This window comes from Thunnus maccoyii, chromosome 9, assembly GCF_910596095.1.
Source record: "Thunnus maccoyii chromosome 9, fThuMac1.1, whole genome shotgun sequence".
In the NCBI taxonomy this organism is placed as follows: domain Eukaryota; kingdom Metazoa; phylum Chordata; class Actinopteri; order Scombriformes; family Scombridae; genus Thunnus; species Thunnus maccoyii.
This window is the reverse complement of record NC_056541.1, coordinates 20,148,220-20,172,980: the sequence shown is the minus strand read 5'-3', so window position 1 is coordinate 20,172,980 and position 24,761 is coordinate 20,148,220. Positions and strand designations below refer to the sequence as shown.

Genomic DNA, 24,761 nt, shown 5'->3' with positions numbered 1-24,761 from the left:
GTTCTGTTTGCGTGATACAGTTTGGCCTCCCAGACTTTCCGTAGAGAGGTGGTGTAGTCACGTGACTAAAGATTGTGATATCGGAGTTCCTGGGATAAACAAAACAAATGACAGCTGACCAGCGGACGGGGCTGCCGCCTCATGTCACTCCGTTGGACGCGTTGGAGTCTTATTTTAACAATGTGAGCAACAATACGGTAAAGTTAATATACGCTGGTGAATAAATTACCAAAGAGAAAGACGAGCTAACAGCTACGTGTTAGCCTAGCTTAGCAGTGGTAGAGCGCCGTCTTGTAAGCTTTCATAAGCACTGGTTTCGTTTTCTTGAAATTTAGTCTCTAGACATTATGTCTACACTGTTAAGCAGACGTGCCATCCGTTGCCTTGATATCATTTTCCCTACAGGCCACATGAGAGGGGTTTTGTTTACAACCAGTGACAGTGTTTATCTTGACAACACAGCCAGCCACTAGCTGCTTATCACAAGAAAAACCTCGCAAGCTCTTCCAGCTGGGCTAAAGGGTTGTTGTTGCTTGTTTGTGTGTATGTGTGTATGAGTGTGTGTGTGTGTGTGTGTGTGTGTGTGTGTGTGTGTGTGTGTGTGTTTCAAGTTCACGTATGACGACTGTTTGTTTCCAATCGATCAGCTTTACTGATGTGATCTCAGAGGTGGGAAAGGCTGAGGTCAGCAGTCACTAAAGATGGAGGCTGTAAGACCAAAGAAGACCAAGACAAAAACCAGCGGGAAAACACAGGTGATTCAAACCAAAACATTTACTGTATATTTCTCCTGAGTTACATACAAACACACTCAATAACAATGGTGCACAATTTAGAGTATCCAAATACTTGAATGTCTGTCTGCAGATCTCCTATAGCATTTACATTTCAAATTGAAAGTCTCCTTGATTTCAAATGACTGAGCTGATTTACTGGCTCACTGTACTGAGTTGGCACAATGTATTAGTTTTTGCTATATTCATCACAATGTTTGCTCTTTAGTCACACACCCATTGTCACATGTAGGAAACTACGCCACAGGCAGAGTTGTTAACTGAAGGGAATTAGTCTGTGTCTGATTGTTTTGTATGCCTTCAGCTGGTCAGGAAGCAGAAGCATGCAGAGGAAGACAAAAGAGCTACAGCTCCCTCAGCTGTCTGTGATGAGGCGTCCGCCTCTGACTTCACCGACATCCCTCTCAGCCTGCCATATCAAGAGCCAGAAGTGGTGCAGCAGGACCCTGTTCAACCCCCTGAAATCACAGGACAGCCATCAGATCTGCTTTCTGAGAATCAACAGACCTCCTCATCACAGACTTTATCCACCTCAGTGTCAACAAAGACTTTACAGTCAACTCTGACGTCAGAAGTTACAGAGCATTTGACAGAATCAGAAAAGCAGGATGAAACAGATGGGGGAGTCAAAGTTCAAGGCGCTGAGCTTGAAGTTGCACCACAGAGCACTGAGCTGGAAGGAGATCAGCAGTCATCGAATCAGCCATGTGTTTCTACGCAGTTTGAGATCTCAAATGTCCCCAGTGCTCCTGCACTGTACCCCTCTCTCCCAACACTGGAGGAAGGCCCTGTGATACAGCTCAGTGAGGAAGCTGTTAAAAATTGTGGAAAGGGACCTGCGGTGTTGGCACTCGCTGAGCAGGAGTCCTCTCCTCTGAGTTTGCAGCCTCTGGAGTCTGTAGCTGAATTTTCTAGGAGCAAACTCTACCCAGAATTACCCAAGACGGCGCCAGAGATTCAGGTAATCTCATACATCATGTGATAACATTCAATGAGATTATGAATCCAGTTTTAGGTTTATTCAAATAGAAGAAATGGGTTTATTCATAATGTGTGGCGTAATGTTTTCCTCTGAAACAATAAAATAACATAATAAGTCTCTGCTTTATTATTTCATGTAGAAGTGTTTCTCACAGCTTGAGAATTTATTTGTGGTGGCAAAACAGCATTTACAATTTTACTTCTGATTAAGAAGGTAATCTGCCTGCACTTTTAATAGCAATGCCACACAATCTATTAATATTCTCTAGCTGAGAAATAAAGAAGACTTTTCAAGACTGAGTTATGTGATATTTGATATTGTAAATATTGTTCATACCCAGTCATTATATTATGTCAATGGACTTGTCTTAGGGGCCATCAGTGTTGCCTTGTATACATACTCCACATGCATTGATGTTTTTCCTCAGCAGCCGTTCTCACAGGAGCAGCTGAGTGTCTGGGAGCCAGGCGGAGGGTTGCGTACTTGGCTAGAGAGTGTTGAAGTGTGTGCAGTCCAGTTCTGCGCTTTGGCCCGGCAGGAGAATCATGAACTAACCGAACTGCTGCAGAACTACTGGCGCTGTCGTAGACAGCTGACCCAGTCACACACACAGCTACACACACAGTCCTCTGACTGCAAAAGCACACAGAATCGTCTCTGGAGCTTCAGGGATGAACAGCTGACACTTCAGGTGTGTTTTTTGGAACAATAAAGAAAAGTATATATTTAAGAAAACTGTAATGGTTCTCTGCTGTAATAACAGTTTTTATAATTTCTTCACTACAGGGTGTGTGTGCAGACCAGTCTAAGGTGTGCGGGTATCACCGCTTCCAGCAGGCAGAGTTTAGTCAGAGTGTGTTGGCTGAACTGAGGAGACTGTTTGAAGCTCGGAGTGAGCTGCTCCATCAGAAGGTGGCGCTGCACGCATACACTGCTCTTCTGTCACGCCTTCAGGTGGAATCATACTTGTATCGCCTATTAAAAGGTGAGAGACTTGTTGTCTGTAATTGTGTTGAAGTGGACATAACAGATTGGAGGTTAACACTCTTCCAAACATGCCTCTCAAATACACCACTGATGCCGAGTACGTACCTGACATTGTTTATCTGTTTTTTACTGGTTTGTATGTTTTTGTTATCAGATTGTTCTGGCAGCCAAACACAGCCTTGTTCTCTCCAACCCCTGAAAGAGGCCATCAGTGTCCTCTTCAGCTTCACACGTAGAGTCCTTGATGATACGCAGTTCCAGACAGACATCCACCACTGGCTGGAAAGATTGGTATATGCACAAAAACACTCTACGGCTTCCCCTTTTCTATGTTCCACCCTTACTCCATGGGAAAGATATTGTATTGTTGTCATTTTTCATGTGGTTCTGTTATCCAGGTGGCAGTCCTGCTGCATGTTGGAGGGTCAGGAGAGCACCTTTACCTGCTGTGCCATCTGCTGTGTTGTCCCGCTGGGGTGGGCAAGTGGGCTGCAGCTTTCCTTCAGGTTAGTCTTGGAAAACAGTCTCTCATTTATTGTTATTATGTCAGTAGTCGTACATATGGATGACTGGAGTTTTTATCTGCTTAGATCCAAGTTTGGGGGAACACCTGTGGAGTGCAGCACTTCATGCAAGCTCTGGCAATCTTAATGTCACCTGCTAGGTAAGTAATGAAGCCCTTTGACTCTTTTGTTCACCACTGACTTTGAACCGTTTTCCATGAGAATCCAGGTCATCCTCTCAGGGTCTAACAACCTCACATCTCTGATTAGTGGCCTCTGTGTTTTGACTCAGACACCGTGCAGAGTTTCTGGGCCATATGAAGCCATGTGAGAGCCAGAGCTCAGCAGCTTCCGGACCTGAGTCAGGCAACTGGACCCTAGTGGATGAAGGAGGAGAAGAGGTACGTGTAGCCAGGCAATGATTGTGTTGTGAGAAAAGAAAAAACTTCTGCATCACATTTTGAAAATAAAGAATTATCTAAAAATTGCGCTGAGTTCATATTTATGAACAATTTCAGGTGTATGTTTACATGTAATGGAAGAAAATAAAGGCTATGATAAAAATAAAAGGAAAATAAGAAATCTTTTTTTTTCCAACATGGCGATTGTGTGAAAAAATAAATACCAAACTAAATTTATAAAGTTAATTTTATTGCCCTGTTAAATACAGTATCTTTTTTGTTTTCCTTTGTGATGCAGTTATGATGAAAAAATACCAAGTTCATATATCTGTAAAGAAAACATGAGAAGATTGTAGACGATGATTTATAAAACAGAGTGTTCTGGTCTTTGGCCTGATTGGCTGAGTCACATTCAAAGCTGCTGTAAAAAGGGTGCTAAATAAGCAGCTATGACCGTTTAAATATCAGTTTGCTGGCTTCAAACTACAACTGCTGCCAGTACTAATGTGTTGCTTAGGAACAACTTGGAAAACCTTTTGAAAACCTTCAAGACACATATTACTTTGCCAAATGACATTTTATGTTATTTATTGTAATTAAAAAATAAAATATTGTTTAACTTTCTTTTTAATAATTACCATTTTACATAAAAAGCGATTAGAATTCACTTAGCATTGTTTCCTTTAAAACTGCAAAATACAGCTTGTTATGACTTATTTACTTAAATGAGTTAATTGTGGTCATTTAACCTGTAACTGCATTTCTCTGCTGTTCTCTGCATTTAGGATGAGGACCCAGAGAGCAGCTGGGTGCTGCTGTGTGAGGAGGACCTGATCTCCCTTCTGACCCAGTTCCCCTTCCAGCAGCTCTATTCACACATGCTGGGAATGAGCAAGCAGGGTAAATGAGTCTGTCTGTCATGTTTTTTTTTGTTTGTTTTGTTTTGGTTTGTATCACTCACTGAAAGAACTGACACAGCTGACACTCTGTTTCCAGGTGTGTATGAGCCTCATGCCTCCAGTCAGAAGATGATGCGTGTGTTTGCTTTTGCTTCCTCACTCATTGAAATTCTCGCTCTTGGCCTACAAACCTATAACAGGGCGAGATACAGACAGCTAGTCAAACGCATAGGACACATCATACGGTCAGTGCACCAATAGTGTAAGCTTATTAAATTAATGTAAGCAAATGCACAGCATTGATCACATGTCTTCTTTTGTTTCCCTCAGAATGACACTGTGTTATGTCAGTGATCACTGGGCCCAGTATGCGAGTGTGACTGGTGCTGGTGAATCCAGCTCACATGTACATTCGCTGTCTTTGGACAAGCTGCAGCAGGAATATGATCATCTCTTCCTCAGAGCTGTTTTACATGTACTCAGAAACAAGAGGTGAGGAATTGTTCTTGAGTTTTCATTTTAACTGAAAATATTCACTTTATGAGCTTTCACATTTGTTTTGTGTGGTCTTCTCTCACAGGTTGGGCATTTGGTTGTTTATGTCCGAGATGCCGTATGGGACTCTGTCCAGCTCTATGCTGTGGAGGGTCCTTTATGTTATGCAGTGTGCGGAGACGGCAGGACTAGAAACACTGAACGCTGCCAGTGACACACATTCTTGCATTCAGGCTCTCAGAGGTACACACACGTAACCTGCACCACATATTACCAGAGTCAAGAATATTATCTAGTCAAAAAGCAAAAATTCTAACCTGCATGATCATTATCATAATGCTTAGATTTGGGTTATATCACTGTAAAGCTGAATGTTGTTTTTCCCTCCTAAAGCCCCTTGAGTTCACTTGAAAAACATCCAAAAACTTGTTGCCACCCTGACAGTTTATGACTGTCTCCGTTACAGACCCGGAGCACCAGGAGAAGTTTGAGCATTGGCTGTGTGAGGTGAACAGCTCTGACGGTATCTCCCTCCTCACCGCACTAGCACACATGGCCACACCGGCTCAGCACTCCGACCCCGCCTTCATCACAACCATAACTCTGCTGATTTACCAGGTATGACGAGGAGATGCGAAGGGAGATACTAGAGGAGGTGTGTGTTAGCCAGTAAAATAAAGACGAGAAATTTGGATGTTTAACATCCTGCTGATTTTTAACAGATTTTTTTTTACACTGGGCAAAGGCTGACTGTGAAGGAGACAGGTATTCTATATATAAATGGATGGAAATGGAAATTGGGTAGCAAGAGAAAAGAGGTTCATACAAGGATATAACTGGTTAAAAATTCATCATATATTCCCCTGGTTAGAAGACATATAATACCTTCTCTTTTCTTTGACATCTCTTTCCTTATTTTTTGCTCCAGGTGGCTTATGTGAGTATGTCTACCAGAGAAATCTACTCCAAGGTGGGGAGGGAGTTGCTGGCTGCCATTGCGATAGCCCATCCTTACATTATCTCCGTGCTCCTGGAGAGACTGAGAGAGACCATACAAACTGTCGGCATGGTTAGTTCTGCTATTCTGCTGTGACTTAAAGCTTTTACATGCAAGTAGGCGACCGCAATCAGAGGAAAATATGGAAATGGAAGAACTTAAACTCACGAGTTTTTTTTCTGTCTATGTACGTGTGTGTTAGATGGCACTGTACTTGTGTAAAGAGCTGCCTCTGAGCCTGTGGCGGCCCCGGCCAGAGGAAATATGTGTGATCGGTGCGTGGTTGCTCCAGCATCCTCTGTCTGAGGTGGAGAATCGGCTGGCCTGTGTTATACTGGAGGGTCTGAACTGGGGTTTCTCACAGGTAAGTCAAACGTGCATTCAAAATAATTGCTGTCTTGAGTACAGTTATGAGTTTGTTGTTAAATGTCTTAGCCTGTTTTGTCTCGCAGGATGGATCCTTGGCCCTGTCTTCATCTTTGCACAGTGAGGTAGCTCTGCTGGTGGCTGAAGCCTATCAAAAGTACCTCACTGACAAACCATACAGTGGCCTCATATCAGAGGGGATCAAACAGGTAACACATGCACCAGTTCCTCGGCGACATCTAGTGTGGTCCACCGTTTGTATCAAAGAATGACTTTGTTTCCTTCCTCCAGGTGTCTTACCTTGCCAGTGTCCTTCGTTTGGGTGTGTCTCCTGAAGCATCTTTTAGTCAATGGGCATGGCAACTGTTGCTAAGGCTGAAGCTCCATGGTAATTCCCAGAACCCGAAAGGAGCCTGGTCGGTCCCTGCTTTGGCGTCCAACCCACCTCCAGAGCTTACACACGCTCCCAGCATGCACTCTGTTCTCAGGGCTGTAAAAGCAGGCATCCCTATTGGATGCTACCTGTCCATTGCTATGACAACAGTTGGACATAGGTTTGTACTCACACATACATTTATATTGAATATTTATGGCTGAATTACTAATAGAATTTAAATGAAGTTCATCTCTGTGATTTTTTTTTTATCCAGTCTGGAAAACTTTTGTACTGAAGGAGTTAGTTTGTTGAAGAGTCTGATTCAGTCTCGACACCTGAGAGCCGCTGTGCATCTTCTGGACAACATCCTACCCCCAACCTATCCTCTCAGCTTCTACCTGCTCAACAACTCTCAGTAAGCAAGATACATCCTTCACACACAACCCGTGAAAGATCAGAAAAAGTTGCCTGTCTAAAACTTAACATTTATTCATATGTCTCTTCTCTCTTGTGTCCTTCTTATGCTAATGCCAGGTTTGTAAGTTGTATCCAGTTATTCTTGCAGTACGACAGTGTGTGTCCTCAAGGTGTGACACAGCAGGTCACTCACCGGGTGGCACCGCTCCTCACAGGAACCACCTATGGAGACCATGTCCGACTGCTGAACAGTGTCATTCAGGTATGTTATAAATAGCTTTTATTATAATGACTTCACATCCATCACAAACCAATACTGACATGCAGGATTCTTACAGTGATTTGAAAAAGATGGAATATTATCTAAAGAAGTATTTGTCTTAAAAATTAAGAAAGAAAGAAATTCAGATACAGTCACTTTGTATTTGTGTATGCCAACAAGTGTCAGTAATATCATAACTCAGTAGTCAAAAGGAAAAAGGCTGAAATTCCATTTGAAAAATATGAAAACTATACAACTAAAATGTACAAGAAATGAAGTTTTACAAATTCAATATTTCCAAAAAAATATGGAAAAGATGGGTAAAATTTTAAAATGAAAAACAGCCTGTACAATGAGCATAAGTCATTTTAACTCTTACATCTTCCTCAAAACAAAGAAGACATTTTTAAATGTGTGTGTGTTTTATTCCAGAGCCATGTATTAGAGAGTTCAAAGCCCAGTCGTGTCGGAGCTGCAGCAGTGCTGGAATTTTGGGTGGGAATTCTGACTCAGCAGAACCTGTGGTACCGGGACAAAACAGTCCTATTCCTCATGGATCAAATCTGTTGCGCTGCATTCACACACCACCAGGAGGAATGTGTGCAGAAGCTTCTGTACCAACAGCATAAGGTATTTACTGAGTCGTGTTAGAGGTTTGCATAATTCAGGGACTCTCATAGGTCCAGCAGGTGCACATGCTGAATTTAGCTCTGTATAAACATTAACATTGCATTATCATTACAGTAAGTGCAAAAGACAACTTACACCTTTAACTCATTAAGTCATGGTACAAATTTACTGCTGTGCAGGCTGCCGCTGGTTCACATGATGAAACAGATCTCATAACATTAGTGATTGTATTATGAAAGTTTCTTTTGTGAAAACTTCAGGAAGTCAGCACTGCCGAATAAAAAGGAACTAGCACAGTGACACCAACAATAATTGTGATTTTTTTTCTGTCCATTTTCATACCTCACTCAGAATGCCTTGGGTTACCATGGAGATCGAGGTCTGCTCTCCTCTCTGGTTGGCTGGATTGCTGGAAATGCCACGCCCTCCTTTATAGAGGGCCAATCACTGAGTGTGGAGGTAAGCCTCAACAATATGTGCAAGAACTATGATCACGTTGGTGGAGTTCTCAGTCCCTGACAGGATTGATTGTGTGTGTGTGTGTGTGTGTGTGTGTGTGTGTGTGTGTGTGTGTCGTCTGTAGGTTTGGTTTGCCTGGCTGGTGCTGAATATGGAGGGCGTGTTTGAGGAAGATTCTCAGCTCAGACGATGTGTTGAGAATGAGCTCCTGTCAGAGCCCAACATCTCCCCAGAACAAGCATTAAAGGTATGCAAACAAACACACAAAAGTTATACATTTGTTGAGGTGGAAATATCAGGATGTTTCATTTCACAATACAGGAGTGACACAGTAAATAAGAGAATAAAATGTTGCACAACCTCAGACAATTGAGAGAAGATGCTATCTATGTAGGCACAGAGTAATTGCAAAGTCAAAGAGCACTGGTGGTTCATAATCCAGAGTGCTGTATTTAGATGGTGTTAATGGTCTGTCTGTGTCTGAGCCAGAAGGCGCAACAGAGGCTGAAGTTGCCAGTAGCCCCGTCTCTGCAGCGACTACAGGTGTACCGCTGGGCATGTCAGGCCTTAGCCACGCCCCCTGACCACCCCCTCCTTCCTCTGATCTGGCAGAAGTTCCTACAGCTCTACCTCAGACAGCCTGGGCCTGAATATGGGTACGATGCACCCACTTCATAACCTTTTAGCCAGAGAAACCACAAAATAGACAGAATGCATGTATAGTAAAGGTACTATGTATCTGTTGGTATGTGTCGCCCACCAGGCTGGCTGCAGGTGGATGTATTGGCCAAAGGTTCTTCCAGGCTTCCTCTCAGGCCACCTTACTCAGAGACCTGAGACAGAGAATACAGGAGGTGTCTGACTTCCACCATGCTGCCAGCCAGGCCCTCAGGGTGCCTCCGCCACACACACCCTCATCAGACAACCAGGGGGATGAAAGCCCCGACAGTCCCCGGCCCCCTTACCTCACTTCTCCTCAGCTACACACAGAGCTGGTCAGGTAGGTCTCTGATGCTTGATATTAGCACTGAAATAGATTATTTCCTCTTGTCTAGCAAGTAGTAGCAGCCATTAGTGTGTTTACAGATACTCATATCTCAACTGATTGGTTGCCTACAGGTTGTTTGGTGTGTTTGCCGTGTGGTTGGACGATGAAACACTGCAGAAGCAGGAAGTGTACCTTCCTTCTCTTCCTCCAGAGTATGAGCCACACAAACTGGCACAGGTCATGCAGCGGCAGCAGGTGGGTGTTTCTTTTTGTGTGGTTGTACGTGTGTTAAGATTGATGAATGAAAAATACATGGATCAGTGGTTACAGCAGATGATTTGTTATATTGCTCATACATTTGAATCTGTGTTGTTGCTGTAGGAACTTTGGCTTGAGTTTGTGGACCAGGAGCGTCTGCAGTATGATGAGAGGGAGGTTTTGTCTCTGTGGGAGAAGGTTCAGAGTGAGCCAACCTTCCTTCAGGCCCAAAACCCCGGCTTCACTGACTACACCAGCCTCAGCAATGGTATTGAGCCAAAAATGTTTTTCTAGATTCAAAACATTGCCTTCAGGTTAATTTCAGCAGAAACGCTGCAGTAAATGTGAAGGTTGACAATATTGAACTGTGATTCGTGATCTCCACAAATATAAACACATAAATCAAGTAGGCGTTCATGGTACAGTAGGTCTTATGTTGTGGTGATTTTGCCCTCTACCATTTTATCCCTTCAAGTCAGCATGAAAATTTACACTTTTTGTTTTATTTTAAGTTTTTTTGCATGCAATATTGAAAACAAATTCCATCAACTGTGGTAGCATGGGTGTTTTTTAACCAGATTGATGTTGTGCTTTGTGTCTCTCTGTGTGCAGCAAGGGAACGTATCCTGTCCAACCTGCAGAAGCATCCAGTTCCCCGTTCAGCTCCGGAGCTGCAGCACCACAAAGCTCCAGTAGCTGAGGTCCCCTCTGTCTGTCTCACCGACTCTAAAGCTGCTGCTGATCTGCTGCAGCAAGACCTCAGCATCCTGCAGGACCAGGCCAGGTACATGGAGATCATACAAACATAACTATATATAAATATAACTCACCCGTTTGTACACATGCCAACAATCACATGAAAACACACAAAACTACGCTCTGATTACAAAATACTTGTTCATGATGGTGTCAGGATTGCAGTGGCACGCGAAGCCCAGCAGGTGGCAATGGAGCAGGAGCTGCTGGAAGGTCTTCCTCTACTTTATAAGAACCGACCCGAACAAGTCAGCATGGCCCTGGAGTGTAAAGGGAAGGGAGGGCAGCCGTGCCAGGGACCCGCAAACATCACTGTCACAGTACGACCGCTCACTCTGCACAGAAGCCACATTTAGAAGTATCACTGTAAAATGCTTGCCCATGATTTGTTAATGTGTGTGCGTGTGTGTGTAACCGTGTAGTGTGAGCGTGTCCAGAGACAGGAGGCGGTGCAGACTCAGATAACATCACTGTGCAGGGATCTCAAGAAGCTTCAAACCGACGCCATGGCTCCTCCTCCTCAAAGCCTGGCCCAGGCTGCTGTCCACACTGAGAACTTTATCACGTCTGTATAAACAGATCCCACCGCTCTGAAAGAAGATACATGATCTACATAACAATAAATACAAGTGCAAACATATGTGGGGGAAAAAAATGATGTTGGCTTATGTGTGTTTTATTTATGTGTTCAGGGCTCTGGTGAATATGTACAAGGCACAGAAATCGCCGGCAGTGCAGCACGTTGGCGTGTCTGTCTTCTACCAGGTTGTCTCCTTTGTGTGTGAGGACACACTGCGACATCCGCCAACACGCCAGTACCTCTCCTCGTGTGTGGAGATACTGGGACAGGTGTGCATACACGCATATACACATAGCACTACAAGATTTATATCAAGGATTGTTTAGCTTAATTTAAAATATCCAAACAAAGTCAGACTGTTACATCCTTCACCCCTTGAACAACAATTTGTATCTGTGGCCAAAATTGTTAATCCTACTTGCTTCAAATCCAGAGGCCCGACAGTGCTTCCCAACAAGAGAGCAAAAGGATGATGAGTTTTGGGGTATTAATGAAGGATACTGAATCAGAAATGCTACTGCAGTAGTATTTTAATCCACTGTCTTCCTGCTATTAGCAGAATTTTTATTTTTATATGCATTTAAATAAAGAACAAAAATGGGGAACAGTTCAACTACTGAGACCTCACAACCAAAAGCTTCAATTTGAAGCAACTCATGTTCTTTTGGCCGCATCACATGGATAAAATCAGGTTGTAGAGTCAGCCCCCTGCAGAATAATGGGGCAGACCCTGGTTAAGGCTGGTGTCTGGTTTGATTAAACATACTTGTGAATTAGCCTGTAAATCTTGTTTTGTGTGTAGGTGTTCATCCAGGGCAATGCAGAAGAGTGTGGCCGCGTCCTGAAGACCATCCTGGAACAGAGGCGGCTTTGCCCTCTCATCTCCCCCTTCTTCACTCCCAATGCAGCACCCAATCAGCTCGTCTTCCTCTACCAAGATGTGGTGACATCCCTACACCTAGACAGTGCTGATGTCATTTTCATGCTGCTCACTAAGGTTAGTCCAGACAAAAATACAACTCATTGAAGAAATATGATATACTGTACACCCAGTGGTGGTTCAGTTACAGAAGCTAATTTTGCATCTCCCCTTGTAGTTTGATTTGTCCCAGTGGCTGAATGAAGCCCATCCTGTGTTTTCTGAGAGAACCCGTTTGCTGGAGTTGGTCCATGGAGCTCTCTGTGTCTGCGGCCGAGACCCCGAGCCTGAACTTCTCACACCTTTTCACCTTTTCACCAAACACTGGACCTGGCTTTTACGCCACCATTTCCCCGACCACTATAGTGACTGCCTGCGACTGCTTACAACCAGTAAGTGTGTGTGTGTGTGTTTGTGTCTGTGTGTAAGGGTTGCCCCCTTAAATTTGTGAATTCAAATTATTGTTGTGCCTCAAAGCCACAACTTGAATTATCAGTACCATTTTTTAATATAATAAAGGATGAGACAACATTAGACTACACATATTAGGCTTCTAGAGTCTCACAAACAGAAGTTAGTGTCGAGCTTCTGTATCGTGACGTATTTCCCAGTGAAACAGTACATGTGGATGGTGTTGGACCGCTAAAAGTGGGTGTGGCTTAGCAAATGCAGCACAATAAAGGGCTGCAGAAAGAAACAGAGCTTGTGGCCTCTACACACACCTCCCTTACCCATGTTGTGAGATCAGGAGGAGGAGGAGGATGAAGGAAAAATGAATAAATCAGACCTCAGCCACATTCTTTTGGAAATGAAAAGAATATGGCTGAATAATATTGTTCTGCTAGCCACTACAACCTACAATCGTTCAAGTGCAGTTTTACTCTATATGATAGGTGCTGTTAGCTAGTAGGCCAAAATCACATTTGATTGGATACATTTTTGTATACACCCCTCAAGATGAGTCATCAAATGATGAGACACAGGATGAAAACTAGGAAAATGCATTTTTTATTTCACTGTTTCCTCAACCTATGCCAACCAAAGCACACATTTTAAGGTTAAGGAATGGGGTTTTCTTGCCACCTCTGAGCCATCTGCTTACATTTATGATAGTACAGAAAGAAAATCAGAAACTCACTTGATATGGTTATTCTGTAGCATCTTTTCATTTTTTGTTTGTTATGTTTTACTTGCATGCTCATGTCCTTGCTCATGTAGAAGCAAGGACTGCTTTGAAAAATATTCTTGTTTCTGATTCAAGTGATTCAGAAAAAACAAATTTGTCTGTCTGGAAGAATGTGTCTTAGTCATCTTCACTCCAACAAAAGATAAAAATAATTAATTCTTAAACTGTATTAGAGCCACAACTGCTAAATGAATAATACTATATAAATAATACAGCACTTTTATATCAAGAATATTGAGTTTAGGTTCTTCCTAACGAAACAGACATTTCTCAACATCACCAGGCTCCTCAAACCAGTTACTGAGCCCAGAGTGCTGGAAGGTGACTCTGCGAGTGCTGGGCTGTTTACCTCCAACCCACAGCAGGATCAAAGGTGAACAAGCGCTCAGCACCAGTGACGTCTCCAGCCGTACAGCCGGACCCACAGCCTCTCCCTACAGATCCCCGATCAGCCTCTCTCCTCAGCAGGTGAATAATGTTGGTGTTGTTGATAACAGACTCAAACCTTGTTATCTCATAATAGCTAACATGTCGTGTCGTATTTGCTGCTAACAGGTGGATGAGACAGTCGATTGGCTGAGTGACTACTTCCTGCGGAGTCGTCTCAGTAAGACAGACCTCCGCAGCTTTGGCCTCTACTCTGCCTGGACTCCCTACATCAGTGACATTGTCTCCTTCTGGGACCATTTGGTTGGTTGTCTGATCAACGTGCAGCTCAGCAGCTGTGCCAGAGAGTCAGTGGGCAGCAGTAAAATAATGAAGGGTAAATATCAAATACCAGAATACATAGAGGATATTTAGACCTGCAATCAGTCGCAGAATTCATCAGATTGTTTTGTGCACATGCTTTGTTGTTATCTGCCGTCATAAAAGAGAAATGTGTCTCACAGCTCTTCAGGACCTGCACAGTAAGATTGTGAAGTTGTTCAAGCCTTGGATCTTTCCCCTGGATACTGATGATGGCGGGTAAGTATGACACACCCTCAGCTCTCAAGCAGCTGTTGGTTTTAGATACAAAACTGTAGAGCTGAACTGCTGTCAGTGAGGCAGATGTGAAACAGATGTGAGCACAGACTCAAGAGAGAACAGGAGAGAAAAAATATTCATATTCCACAAGGTTGATTTTTTTTCAGATGTAATCTCTGTTCCTTTTTGCAGGTGGATAGCAGATGCTTGTGGTGTTGTAGTCATTGCATTATTAAACTGAACCAACAGTGGGGATTTTTTTTCTGAATTTCTGAAGCACACTGTACATTACACTAAAAAAACACATTGCTCAGAAAGAAAAGAACACAAGTTTACTTTTTACTTGTTTACTTCTTAAACTGTGAGTCAACCTCATGTGGCCAGAGATTTGTACTGTGTTTTTCCTGGTCGATAGATGGTGTGAGGGTTTTGTACTTCCCAGGGTAAAGAAAAGGAAAAAAACAAAGAGAATGATGTCAATATCAGTGTCTCTGTGTCTCAGCAACCTCAAGTGTTACCCGTGGCTGGAGACCGATGCGAGTGCAGCAGGATCTCTGGTCGGTCTGTACGCTCAACTCACTGACACGCTGCACCACAAATTCAGAGGTGGGTTCCCAGCGGTCCTGTGTTCACACTCGAGTGAGTGTTAATGTGCTGCTATTCTTTGTTGTCTGTACTGTTATATATAACTATGTGTGCATGTTACAGATCGCCTGCTCCCTGGCCAGAGAGGTGCTCTATGGCTGTGTATGATGCAGTACTGTGAGAGCTGCACCTCTCCCCGCACGCCTGAATACCTGCTCTACCTGTACCACACACACCTCCGCAGCCTGCAATGGAGACACCTGCACCCTGACACTCAACTCATGGAGCAGCTTTTCAATGTGAGACACTCAACCCTCTGATTCCTGACCCCTCACCTCCAGCACTGCACACTGATCTATACATGCATGACTCAGGGGAGCTTGTTAATTTGAGACCTCGGTCCTTGGCCCCCAGCTGCTATTATTAGCCCGACTTCCCGTAATTACAGTCTCAACACCCTGTTACTAACCAAGCTCTTGTCTCTCAAGAACCACGTGTATCCATAGAGGCTAATATAGAGAGTTTGTACACATTACTCAAATAGTTGATTCAAAAATAATAAACTAGAATTCATTAAAAAAAAAAAAATCAAATCTCAAAGACTGATTATATTTGCTCTTCAATGAATGAAAGTGTACCAACAAGAGAAAGACTTAAACAAGAGGAGGAAAAGGAAAGGAAAAACAGCTTCTGTTTTAGTGATTCAATTCGATCTTTCTTTCTCATGGATCTCTTTGATAATATTAGATCAAAGGTCTGCTGTAGATGGATCAATCTGTAACCATTTATGCATTTACAAGCAATTGTGGAGGTTTTTTCTGCAGCAGTAATTATTTTCAGAAGACCTCTGTCATTCCCTGTTATGTCTTTGTGGAGGCCTGCCAGTTAAAAGAAGATACATGCCAATTGAATTAATATTTAGGATGTTTGGATTTCAAGATAACAGCGATTATCAGTTGAGCCATAGATGTGCAGCTTGCATTAAGTGGGAATCAGACATATATAATCAGATGTAATTTGTTATATTTTTTTATTTTCTCAACTTCCTATGCCTGCAGGTGGAGAGAGGAAGTCCCAAGAGCTGCTTCCTGTTTATGGGAGAGGTGTTATGTGAAGTGAACTGGGTCAGCGTCCTAAGTGACCACTTACAAACGCCTGCCACATCTACAACATATCCACCTCTACCCGACATGGGTACTCAGAAGGAATCACACACCATGTTGGTCTATCTGTTATACATGCTAGTTTTTCTGGCAAAAGAGGAGCAGCTCCTGAGTCAACAGGTGAGTTCAAAAAACAAAAGGCTCATTGTAACCACTTGAGATCCCTTGTCCCTGCTCTATTCATTCTTCTTCATTTCTTCTTCCTCAACCTCCAGGACTCCCCTCTACTCAGTCTTTTGGTCCAGTCCACGTCTCTGCCCTGGCACCAACTGGACCTGTCTTCATACCAGGGCATTCTGGGATATGTTGGCACACACTACCCCGCCTCCTTACTGCTTAGTGCTGATTCTGCACCTCAGCTGCTGCTGAAATCACTGCGTAGCGCTGCTGGGCTCCACCCCCGCCCTAATGACACTCCCCACAGGGTGAGACAGCACAGATTTATTAAAGCATCATAAACCTATATATAAGTCTGTATATGTATCATAGAACCTCCCTACTCATGATATAGTATTGAGAGAATGAACAGATACATGCAGTGAGTCAGACATTTTTAATAAATTAGCCACTAAATTCTTTCATAACTCCATAAATAAATGGATGAAAGCTGCTCACAGGTGAGATTTCATGAGAGTCTAAAAGGAGAATTTAGATTAATAGACTAGATATGACTCTCATTGAGCAACCATATTATAAAGAGGTATTAGAGAATATAAGAATTCAGGAGTCTCTGATATCTGCATCTCCAGTGCCCCAGGCAGACATGTTTTGTGTAAAAGTGGGAGGCTTGGCACATCCTCATTAAATTTAGCATAAACGATTCATCTTTCTTAGCCAGCGCTGTGTCACTCAGCCAGTTTACATTAATGTAGCAATTAAATCTCTACGGTGGATGTAGAGCAGCAGAAGGCACATTTATACACCACTTAATAATGTTGTTAAGTAGAGGGACTTTGGCAAGATCTACACGATCCGCTTCCAAACTATACTGTACACAGGACTGTGCCAAGATCCAGAAATGTGTTTCCTCACATTTCACCAACAACTTAATTTCTAAAAATAGTCTTGCTTTGCTCTCAAACATAGATACTACAAATTATAGCAAAATATGCACAATAAAAAAAAAACAGTGGAGATCCATCCATACAACCTGAAACATGTTGTGAATATTAGAAATTAGTTCATGTATACCTGTAGTAAAGTAGTATATACATTATATTGTAAATGACAAAGTTGTGTGTTTCTTGGTTTATCAATGTGTTTTTTATATAAATCTTACTCCAGACAAACAAAAACCCTCTGATCTCTGTCATTTTCTGTGTGTCAGGAGGAGACGCTGAAGGCAGGAGCGTACGTGTGCTGGTGTGTGCAGTCTTTAGTGACTCTGGAGCAAGGAGGCAGCATCAGCCTCAGCACCCTGGAGACCCAGCTGGAGACACTGCTGGAGAGCATCGTCACATTCAACCCGCCAGGTGAGCTAATGCTCACTGTCGTCTTTAACATCATCATCATCAATCTCAACTCTTTACTCGCTGTAGGAATAACACTACACTTGAAAATTAATGTTATGCACTTGTAAAATTATAGGGGCACCACCTCCATGGATTAATTAATTATTAATTAATTGATTGATTAGGATGACAAATAATTAAATAAAATTAGTCAGTCATATCTGAAAGTCATGAACTCTGAATATATAATATAACATCCATCTCTGATATAAAGGAACAGACAAATACAACGATTTGGCTATAAATCAAAATATTTACTATTTTATTAACTACCAAGGAATAGGGATGAATGGGAAACATTAAGCATATATACATATATATACATATATACAACTAAAATTAATAAATGAATGAATGAATGGGTAAATTAAATTAAGTTGTTGTTGACAGAATGAGAAATTAATGGATGAAGGTTATCAAAAACAAGTCAAAAATGCAATGAGGGGCCAAGACTAACTACAGCCAATAAAAATTCAAATTTTAATTGCTCTTGCATCAACTCTGAAACAGAAACATGGTAGATGATTTTCCTACTGTTTCCTTGGTGATGAAGGGCTGATGATGAGGAACTTCTCTGTGTTGTAGAATTTTCGGATTTGCGTGTGAATGCGCACACACTTCATGCTACAAGCTACTCGCGATATTGGCTTCTGTTTAAATATGTTTATTGGAAACGGTCTCATTATCTTTGGTTTACTGCAGGCTAAATGAATAATGAATGAATATTAAATCGGCAGGGAGATGGTTTTATGAGGGCTGAGCAAGGCGAAGCAGACTCAGCTATCCTCGGGTCGCCAGAGTGACAGCCAGATGAGAATCGCTGTAGAAAGTTCAGTGAAACAGCTTTGGTTCACTGCTTCTCAGGAGAGTGAATCCAGTCTCAGACTAGCTGAGGCTACGTAGTGGACACACGCAGCAGGGATGTGTCTCAGTCTTGGTGCATTTAGTGGCAGGCTGCAGAGTTGGATGCATGGAGCTGTAAACTAATCAGAGGAGTTCTTGGAAAAGTCTGTAAAAAAAACTACACAATAAAATTAGGAGATAACAAAAATATTAGATCATTCAAATGTCAAATGGTACGGCTTGGCTTGTGACTTAGGCATCTTTAGCTGAGTCTCTTTCTGGAGCTCTCAGCTCTGTCATAGAAAAAAAAAAAAAAACAATGCCCGAAATGTCAGGCCATCCCGACTGCAGGGCTGAGAGGAATACAGAAGAAGAAGCAGCAGTCAGCAAGGAAAAAAGCAGAAAAGGAGCAACAGCCCAAAAAGGCTTGAGCACAGAGGAGCGAGACAAAGAGTTGTAAAACTTCATACAGCCTGGAGGCGTGTTTTGGAGAAAGAAGATCCTTTGGTGCTCCTTTGAGGGACCGCGTTGATTACTAATTAATTCCTTTGTGTGAAGAGAAAACTGGCCTCCAACTTTAAAGGGGAATAATTTAATTCCTATCGGATATCTGAAAATTATGCACCAGCTGTCATCTGTCGTCAGTGTCATCAACACATCATGAAACAGTGAGAAGACTTGAGAAGAATTGGAATTTAACTTATCCCAATAGTTACGACTTTTGAGATAAGAGCTAGCAGGAGAAGGGAGGGTGGTCCATCCAGGTTTGGGCAGACTGTTTGTGTCTCAAAAGAAAAACAAAGTCGCTCTTTTCCAAAACTGTCCTTTTTCTCTGTGATTGGCAGTGAGAAGGGACAGGATTTTAGTCCTGTCCAATGTTTCCTTGACATCCTTGTGCCTTTAGGTCAGAGGTCACTGACTCTGTGTGTGTGTGTGTGTGTACTCCTGCACCTATACAGACAGACTGTTACGCCAAAAGGAATCATAATGTTTTTGAAAGAATTCGATATCCTACACTCGCCTCACTTCTACGTCTTCCTCCTTTTTATTTCCTCTACAGAGACGGGTTTGGAGCAGAGGCACATGGCGTTCTGCAGTCTGTTCAGCGATGCGCTGGCTTTGCTCAATGGAGTGGGTGTCTCAACGGGCGAGGCCCTTGCCGCTCACGTCATTACCTGGCTGGACAGGAAGGGGAGGGGCTTCCCTATTCTGCCTCTTCTCACGGCCTGTTCGCGCTGTCTTGCATCAGTGCGTCACATGACCCGCATCATGGAGGCGTGCATCACAGCCTACTTCAACCATGGTAACAAAAGTAGAAATTCAGATTTTGAACTATTTTATAAATTAACTCACGTCAACAAGTAGGTTTAGTCCTTTAAATTTCTCTCTTTTGTATAGAAAGTTTAATGTTCCACTGATTTTATTTTTGTTTCCCTGATTTCAGCTGAGGAGGAGTCTGTAGGTTGGGGTCCTGTGTTGGCATCGCTGCAGGTGCCTGAGCTCACCGTGGATGACTTCCTCTCTGAGAGTCAATCAGGAGGCAGCTTCCTGACGCTCTATGCCTTCATCCTTCAGCGCCTTAACAGTGAATACACAGCAGCCAATGAGAGAAGGACACTGGGTCTGATTAACACATGGACCAATCAAGTCTTCCCCAGGTTTGACCCCCTCATTCTCTCAATTACTTGCCTCTTTGGGAAGGGTCCAACTGCAGATCTCACTCCTGAGGACCCATTTCTGTGAGCCAATGGGGTTTGAGCATGAGTAGTAGGATAAACTTTCACTTAATTCACCTTAGCAGTCCACCAAAATCTGTTTCTGAACAAATTTGAGGCGAGAAATAAGCAATTTAGTTGCTGAATCTTCACTCATATTAGATCTACAAGGCCTACTTTAAAGGTTTGTTGAATCTTTCGTAAGGCAAGGGCACTACTGCACTGCCGGTTGCCACTGCTTTTCTTGGCTGTGCTTCAAGCTTGTGGGGGGCACGGAAGCAGAAAAGCCCCAAACAACTACAACTAATTATTACGTTTTATGGTGTGACAACACTGTGGTTAAGGCCTGGTTACGTTTAGGCACAACCACTTGGTTAGGGTTAAGGAAAGATCATGGTTTGGGTTAAAATGATCACTCGAAACGTGGTTAGTACTTCCTTAAAGTTACATAACCTTTGTCATCATGACCACAGTAAACACCATGAAAATGTTGTTATGTTTTTTTAAAAATGTCCCAACTCATGGTTGGAAACGGGAAGCAAATGGTGGTCTCCTGCAGCTAGGGCTCTGCCAGGGCGATAATACCTACATGAGAGAGGTCTGAGGAGGGAGGTCTGAGGTGCTGCAGTTGGACCCTCTTGGCCTCTTTTGGCTTTTTTAAAGATCCATCATTTTGATTTTGCATTACATGTGAGTTTACTCACTACACATGCTATAATGTGTTTTGTGTGTCCAGTGGTCCCAGTGATGAAGCCAAGCTGTTTCTGTGGTGGCACAAGGCAATGAATCTGTCAGTAGAGCAGCTACAGCCACAGGCGGGCCTCAGTGAAGTATCTGGAGTCGTCATGGGTCTGTTGAGGTTGCAAACCAGACTGCTTCAGCTGGGAGAGGAAAGACTCAACTCTGGACTACTAGGAGCTATAGGCCTCGGGAAGAGGTCGCCTGTTTCTAATAGGTAAGCTCACATGTGTTTTGTTAAAACAAACCAGCTGATAATGATAGACCGGCTGTTAATGTGTGTCTAATGTGCATTTAGGTTCAGGGTGGTGGTACGCAGTCTGGCAGCATTCCTTTCAGTCCAGGTACCATCAGAAACTGAGCTCCGACTCCAACCCACCAGTGACTTGCAGCTCTCTGCAAAAGCGCAGCAAGTATGCAGCAAAAACTGCAAATACAGTGTTTTCATTTTGTAGTCTGCAATTATCTCCTAAAATAACTTTCTTCTTTTTCTGTGGATGCAGACATTGGGGATGTTGGAGGCCATGCCCAGCAATAAGCAGTATGCGGAGTTAGAAGACTCTGTGAATAAAGCTGTTCAGTTCATCCGCTACCCAGGACACTGTCTCAAAGATGGACCCAGACTGCTCGCCCTGCTAGCCAACCTCCTGTACCCTGACCTCAAATACCTGCACATCATCCATTAACCTTGACTTAACCTGACACACATGATGGAGATTTGCCGGACGTTACATTTCTGTGTCAAATACAGTGACAGTAAAACTCTGTTCTGCACAGAGAAATTCTTGCTGGAGCACAAAGTTTCCCAAGTAGTGGCACTAGTACTGAACTACCTGTGCTATTGTTATCAGAGAGAGCTGTGTGTGAGTGAAAATGACCGTTCATCAGAGCTCATGGTGCAATTGTTAAAAAGACTTTTCTGACTGGTGATGAAAAATGAAACCAGTCAGAAGTATAAGAAAGGTCATTTGCTAAACTTTTCTTGCACTTTGCTTTCTTCACTCATGTTTATGCCTTGTTGCTTTTTATGTAACCTGCCTGTTGGTTTTAAACACCATCTATTCTGTTCTTGATTTGAGAGGATGTTGCACATATTTATTGAAGCAGAATTCATGAATCAGAATTCAACACTGTGGTTTTACAAATTTCACACCTGTATGTGGAATCTGACAAAAAAAAAAGTTGAAGGGTCCACAGATTATTTGGAGGAAGTTGAGGGACAGATCTAATAGGCCTATCAGTTTAGTAGTACGTCCTTAAAATAGAATGGAGGACACACCAGGTAAGCTGGTTAACAGTCTGATTAAAACTCATGATGTTTGCTGTTGATGCTAATATCTAACTATGAACTACATGTTGAAGAAATGTCTGGATCCTAAGTACTACACACATTCAGATCAGTGAAATAATTATGTTTAGTTGCAGTACATTTGCCAGTATTATGTTCATGTTCAGCCAAAAGTGCTTTCTTTGTTTCTGCCAAAGATGTTGTTTTTGTCTGCTCAGCTACTTAAATCTTCTGGACAATGAGCTGTGGTCGTTTCATCTGTTTCTGTGACACAATCTGACGTCTGAAAAAGCACATGCACCAGAAAGTACTCTGAGTGCCAATTACAAAGCACCACACCACTAGGCTTCCTTATAAAGTAGTGTGTCCAAATTAATACAAATAGCTAATGCTGTTAGTATTACTAAGAGGGTCAGGGACGTTAGTTACAGCATACAACTTGATTTATGTACAAAAATGGTGTTATGTAATGGTCATTTGAGGACCTTCAGCATTACTGTACATCCAAAACAAGTTTTCACATTTTTATCATCCTTGCCATTTCAACACTTCTGTTGCTCTGTGCCATCTCAATAACAGTCGTGCTGCACTTCTACAGCCTGAAGCTTTCCTTATTGCCTGTGTTACGTGGTGACTATTAATGTTAAAAGCATTTCTTTTTTATGAGTCAGTGATCAGGATTGGTTCTGTAAGGCCGCTGAGGGAGGGGAGCTATAGAGCCAGGTTGCACAAAAGAGACAAGATTCTTTTCAATAAAGGGAACTGAATGTCTCGCAGCTGGTATTTATCAACCAGCTTGGTGATCTGGGAACATATGTAGTACATTGATCTTCTGAGAGCAGGAAGACAGATCTAAAGTCCCTGAACTCATCACGTGGAAAGACATTCATGAATTGAGCTTTAAAGAACCAGTGAAGGAATCAGAAGAGATCCAGACACTATACATAGCGCAGCCTTTACAGCTTAACAGCAATCTGCATTCTCCGTGCATAACACTGCCGATGGTCAAACTAAAATTAAAGCTTCTTTGTCTAAGAAGCTTGTTATGACAAGCATGCACTGTGTCTGAGTGATTTGATTGGCGTGCGCATCCTGCTGTTCTCTGCATCTGTGTGAAGGTACATGTCCCCAATTGAAAGAAGCTCTCACAAAGGAGGCAGTCTATAAATTGAGCTGTGTGCTTTGATGTGTGTATGCGTACACATACATCCAGAATCCTCATTTGACACCACCGCGTCTGGGAGAAAACCTCTCTTCAGGCAGCAGTGGTCTCTATGGTTACAGAAAGGGTTGAAAGTGAGCGAGGAGGTGGAGAGGACTGGGTGTTCTGAGGCTGTAAGAGGGAGAAGGAGGAGGGGAGGTGGGAGATGCTTAGAGACTCATTTCTGCCTCCTCTTCATACTCGAAAATGGTTTCCGGTGTGTTTTGTGAACCCCTTGTCTGCTGTCTCTCGCGCTGTCTAATCGGCCTTCTGTCCTCCTGTCTCTCAGCTCAGGTGGTGGAGCAGTCGATATTTATGTGACAGTTGGCTCTGAAACATTTTCCTCTTCCTTCACTCGTCCCATGTTCTCAGACGCACATGCACAGAGGTCCCATTGCTGAGACTGAGAATATTTCTGGCAGACACATCACTGTCTGGCAGTTTCCCGTGTCACCATGGAAACCCAGCATCAGGTCAGGGATAGTTGTTCCTAGACTGTTTCAGTGCACGCTCAGCATCGAAGCAGCATGTGGATCAGCTCCCATTGGTAGTCACTGGCAATTAGGATGAAGACAAACAGTAAAACAAACACACAAACTGCATCCAGTCCAGAAACAGACAGTATAAAGTGAACTACTGCAGCAATGTGGCTGCATTATTTGAAACCCGACTAGTTACACAAGAACCTCTGATGATAGTGAGTAAGAAAACTTGGCACAGACAGATGCAGCATTCAGATTCCATTTTCACCAGATGTTACTGTCAGTGCATTGCAGGCGATTTCAGCATGTTCCAGTGTCCGTTACAGGCTGAGCAGAGGGCCCCCGCATGAATAACACTCCACTGCTGACCAGTTGTTCTTCTGGGACAGCTGCAAAGGCTCTAAGTCCCTCCCTGCTGCCAAAACACACACTCAGCTGGACACACAGGAATGCTTCTCCCCGTTCTCCTCCACAGCCATGCAACACTTTTCTACATGATCGCATTGTTTTGAATGTTTAGTGTGTGTGTTTGTGTGTGAGTCCACGCTGTACATGCATGTGTGAGGGAGCCAGTGTGTGTGTGCTTGCATGTGTCAGACAGTCTCCTCCATCAAGACACCCACTTTTCTCGCACCTCCTCGCCAGTCCAGAGGGGAGTGATGACTCAAGCTTAAATGAGCCTTTATTTCTCTGTCTCACTCTTTCTCGCATTGAACCAGCAGAGCAGAAGCTCTTCGCCCTACTGAGTGTACCTTCCTGTGCACTTAACAATAAAAGTCACCGATAATGAGTCAGACCTCCATCGGTGGTGTAATATATGTGGATTTTTTAGAAAGGTGGGTGGGTTGCTTGTTGAGCTGCGCTGGACTGTGAACAGTAAAGTCAGTGATGAATGTTTGGCTTTCAGAATATACTGAATGTGTGTGTTCATGTGTGTGTGAGCACCAAATCTTAAAGAAAAAGATGAATAAAACCTTCAATGAGAGGATTTTTTTTTACCAAGTTAATGTTATA

The 24,761-nt window shown here is 43.0% G+C and overlaps 1 protein-coding gene across 4 annotated transcripts; it reads left to right on the top strand.

The window, feature by feature from the left end:
* Positions 1 to 56: 56 nt before the first annotated feature.
* Positions 57 to 22,592, top strand: epg5 (ectopic P-granules autophagy protein 5 homolog (C. elegans)). Of its 4 annotated transcripts, none has more exons than XM_042421466.1 (46): positions 57 to 182; positions 648 to 755; positions 1,099 to 1,755; positions 2,207 to 2,467; positions 2,563 to 2,761; positions 2,918 to 3,054; positions 3,162 to 3,269; positions 3,354 to 3,427; positions 3,559 to 3,667; positions 4,453 to 4,567; positions 4,664 to 4,811; positions 4,897 to 5,058; positions 5,147 to 5,304; positions 5,528 to 5,679; positions 5,990 to 6,130; positions 6,261 to 6,422; positions 6,511 to 6,633; positions 6,716 to 6,978; positions 7,075 to 7,215; positions 7,335 to 7,479; positions 7,912 to 8,109; positions 8,461 to 8,568; positions 8,693 to 8,815; positions 9,058 to 9,224; positions 9,332 to 9,568; positions 9,688 to 9,811; positions 9,938 to 10,082; positions 10,427 to 10,598; positions 10,728 to 10,890; positions 10,993 to 11,135; positions 11,263 to 11,419; positions 11,953 to 12,147; positions 12,248 to 12,461; positions 13,539 to 13,723; positions 13,811 to 14,018; positions 14,146 to 14,221; positions 14,724 to 14,827; positions 14,930 to 15,105; positions 15,865 to 16,089; positions 16,185 to 16,394; positions 17,297 to 17,441; positions 19,384 to 19,626; positions 19,768 to 19,981; positions 20,775 to 20,993; positions 21,075 to 21,189; positions 21,280 to 22,592. In XM_042421466.1, the coding sequence occupies exons 2-46, from the start codon at positions 702 to 704 to the stop codon at positions 21,460 to 21,462; spliced, it is 7,758 nt and encodes a 2,585-aa protein (XP_042277400.1). In that variant the 5' UTR covers positions 57 to 182; positions 648 to 701; the 3' UTR covers positions 21,463 to 22,592. The 4 variants fall into 4 exon arrangements, with proteins under 4 accessions (XP_042277400.1, XP_042277397.1, XP_042277399.1 ...); XM_042421463.1 differs by having other exon boundaries at positions 2,204 to 2,467; XM_042421465.1 differs by having other exon boundaries at positions 57 to 197; positions 2,204 to 2,467.
* The last annotated feature ends 2,169 nt before the right edge of the window (positions 22,593 to 24,761 follow it).

Coding starts and splice junctions, on each gene's coding strand:
- epg5 (XM_042421463.1), top strand. CDS start 702: ATGGAGGCTGTAAGACCAAAGAAGACCAAGACAAAAACCAGCGGGAAA. Junction 9,812..9,937: donor AGGTCATGCAGCGGCAGCAG/GTGGGTGTTTCT, acceptor TTGTTGCTGTAG/GAACTTTGGCTTGAGTTTGT. Junction 10,891..10,992: donor CCGCAAACATCACTGTCACA/GTACGACCGCTC, acceptor GTAACCGTGTAG/TGTGAGCGTGTCCAGAGACA.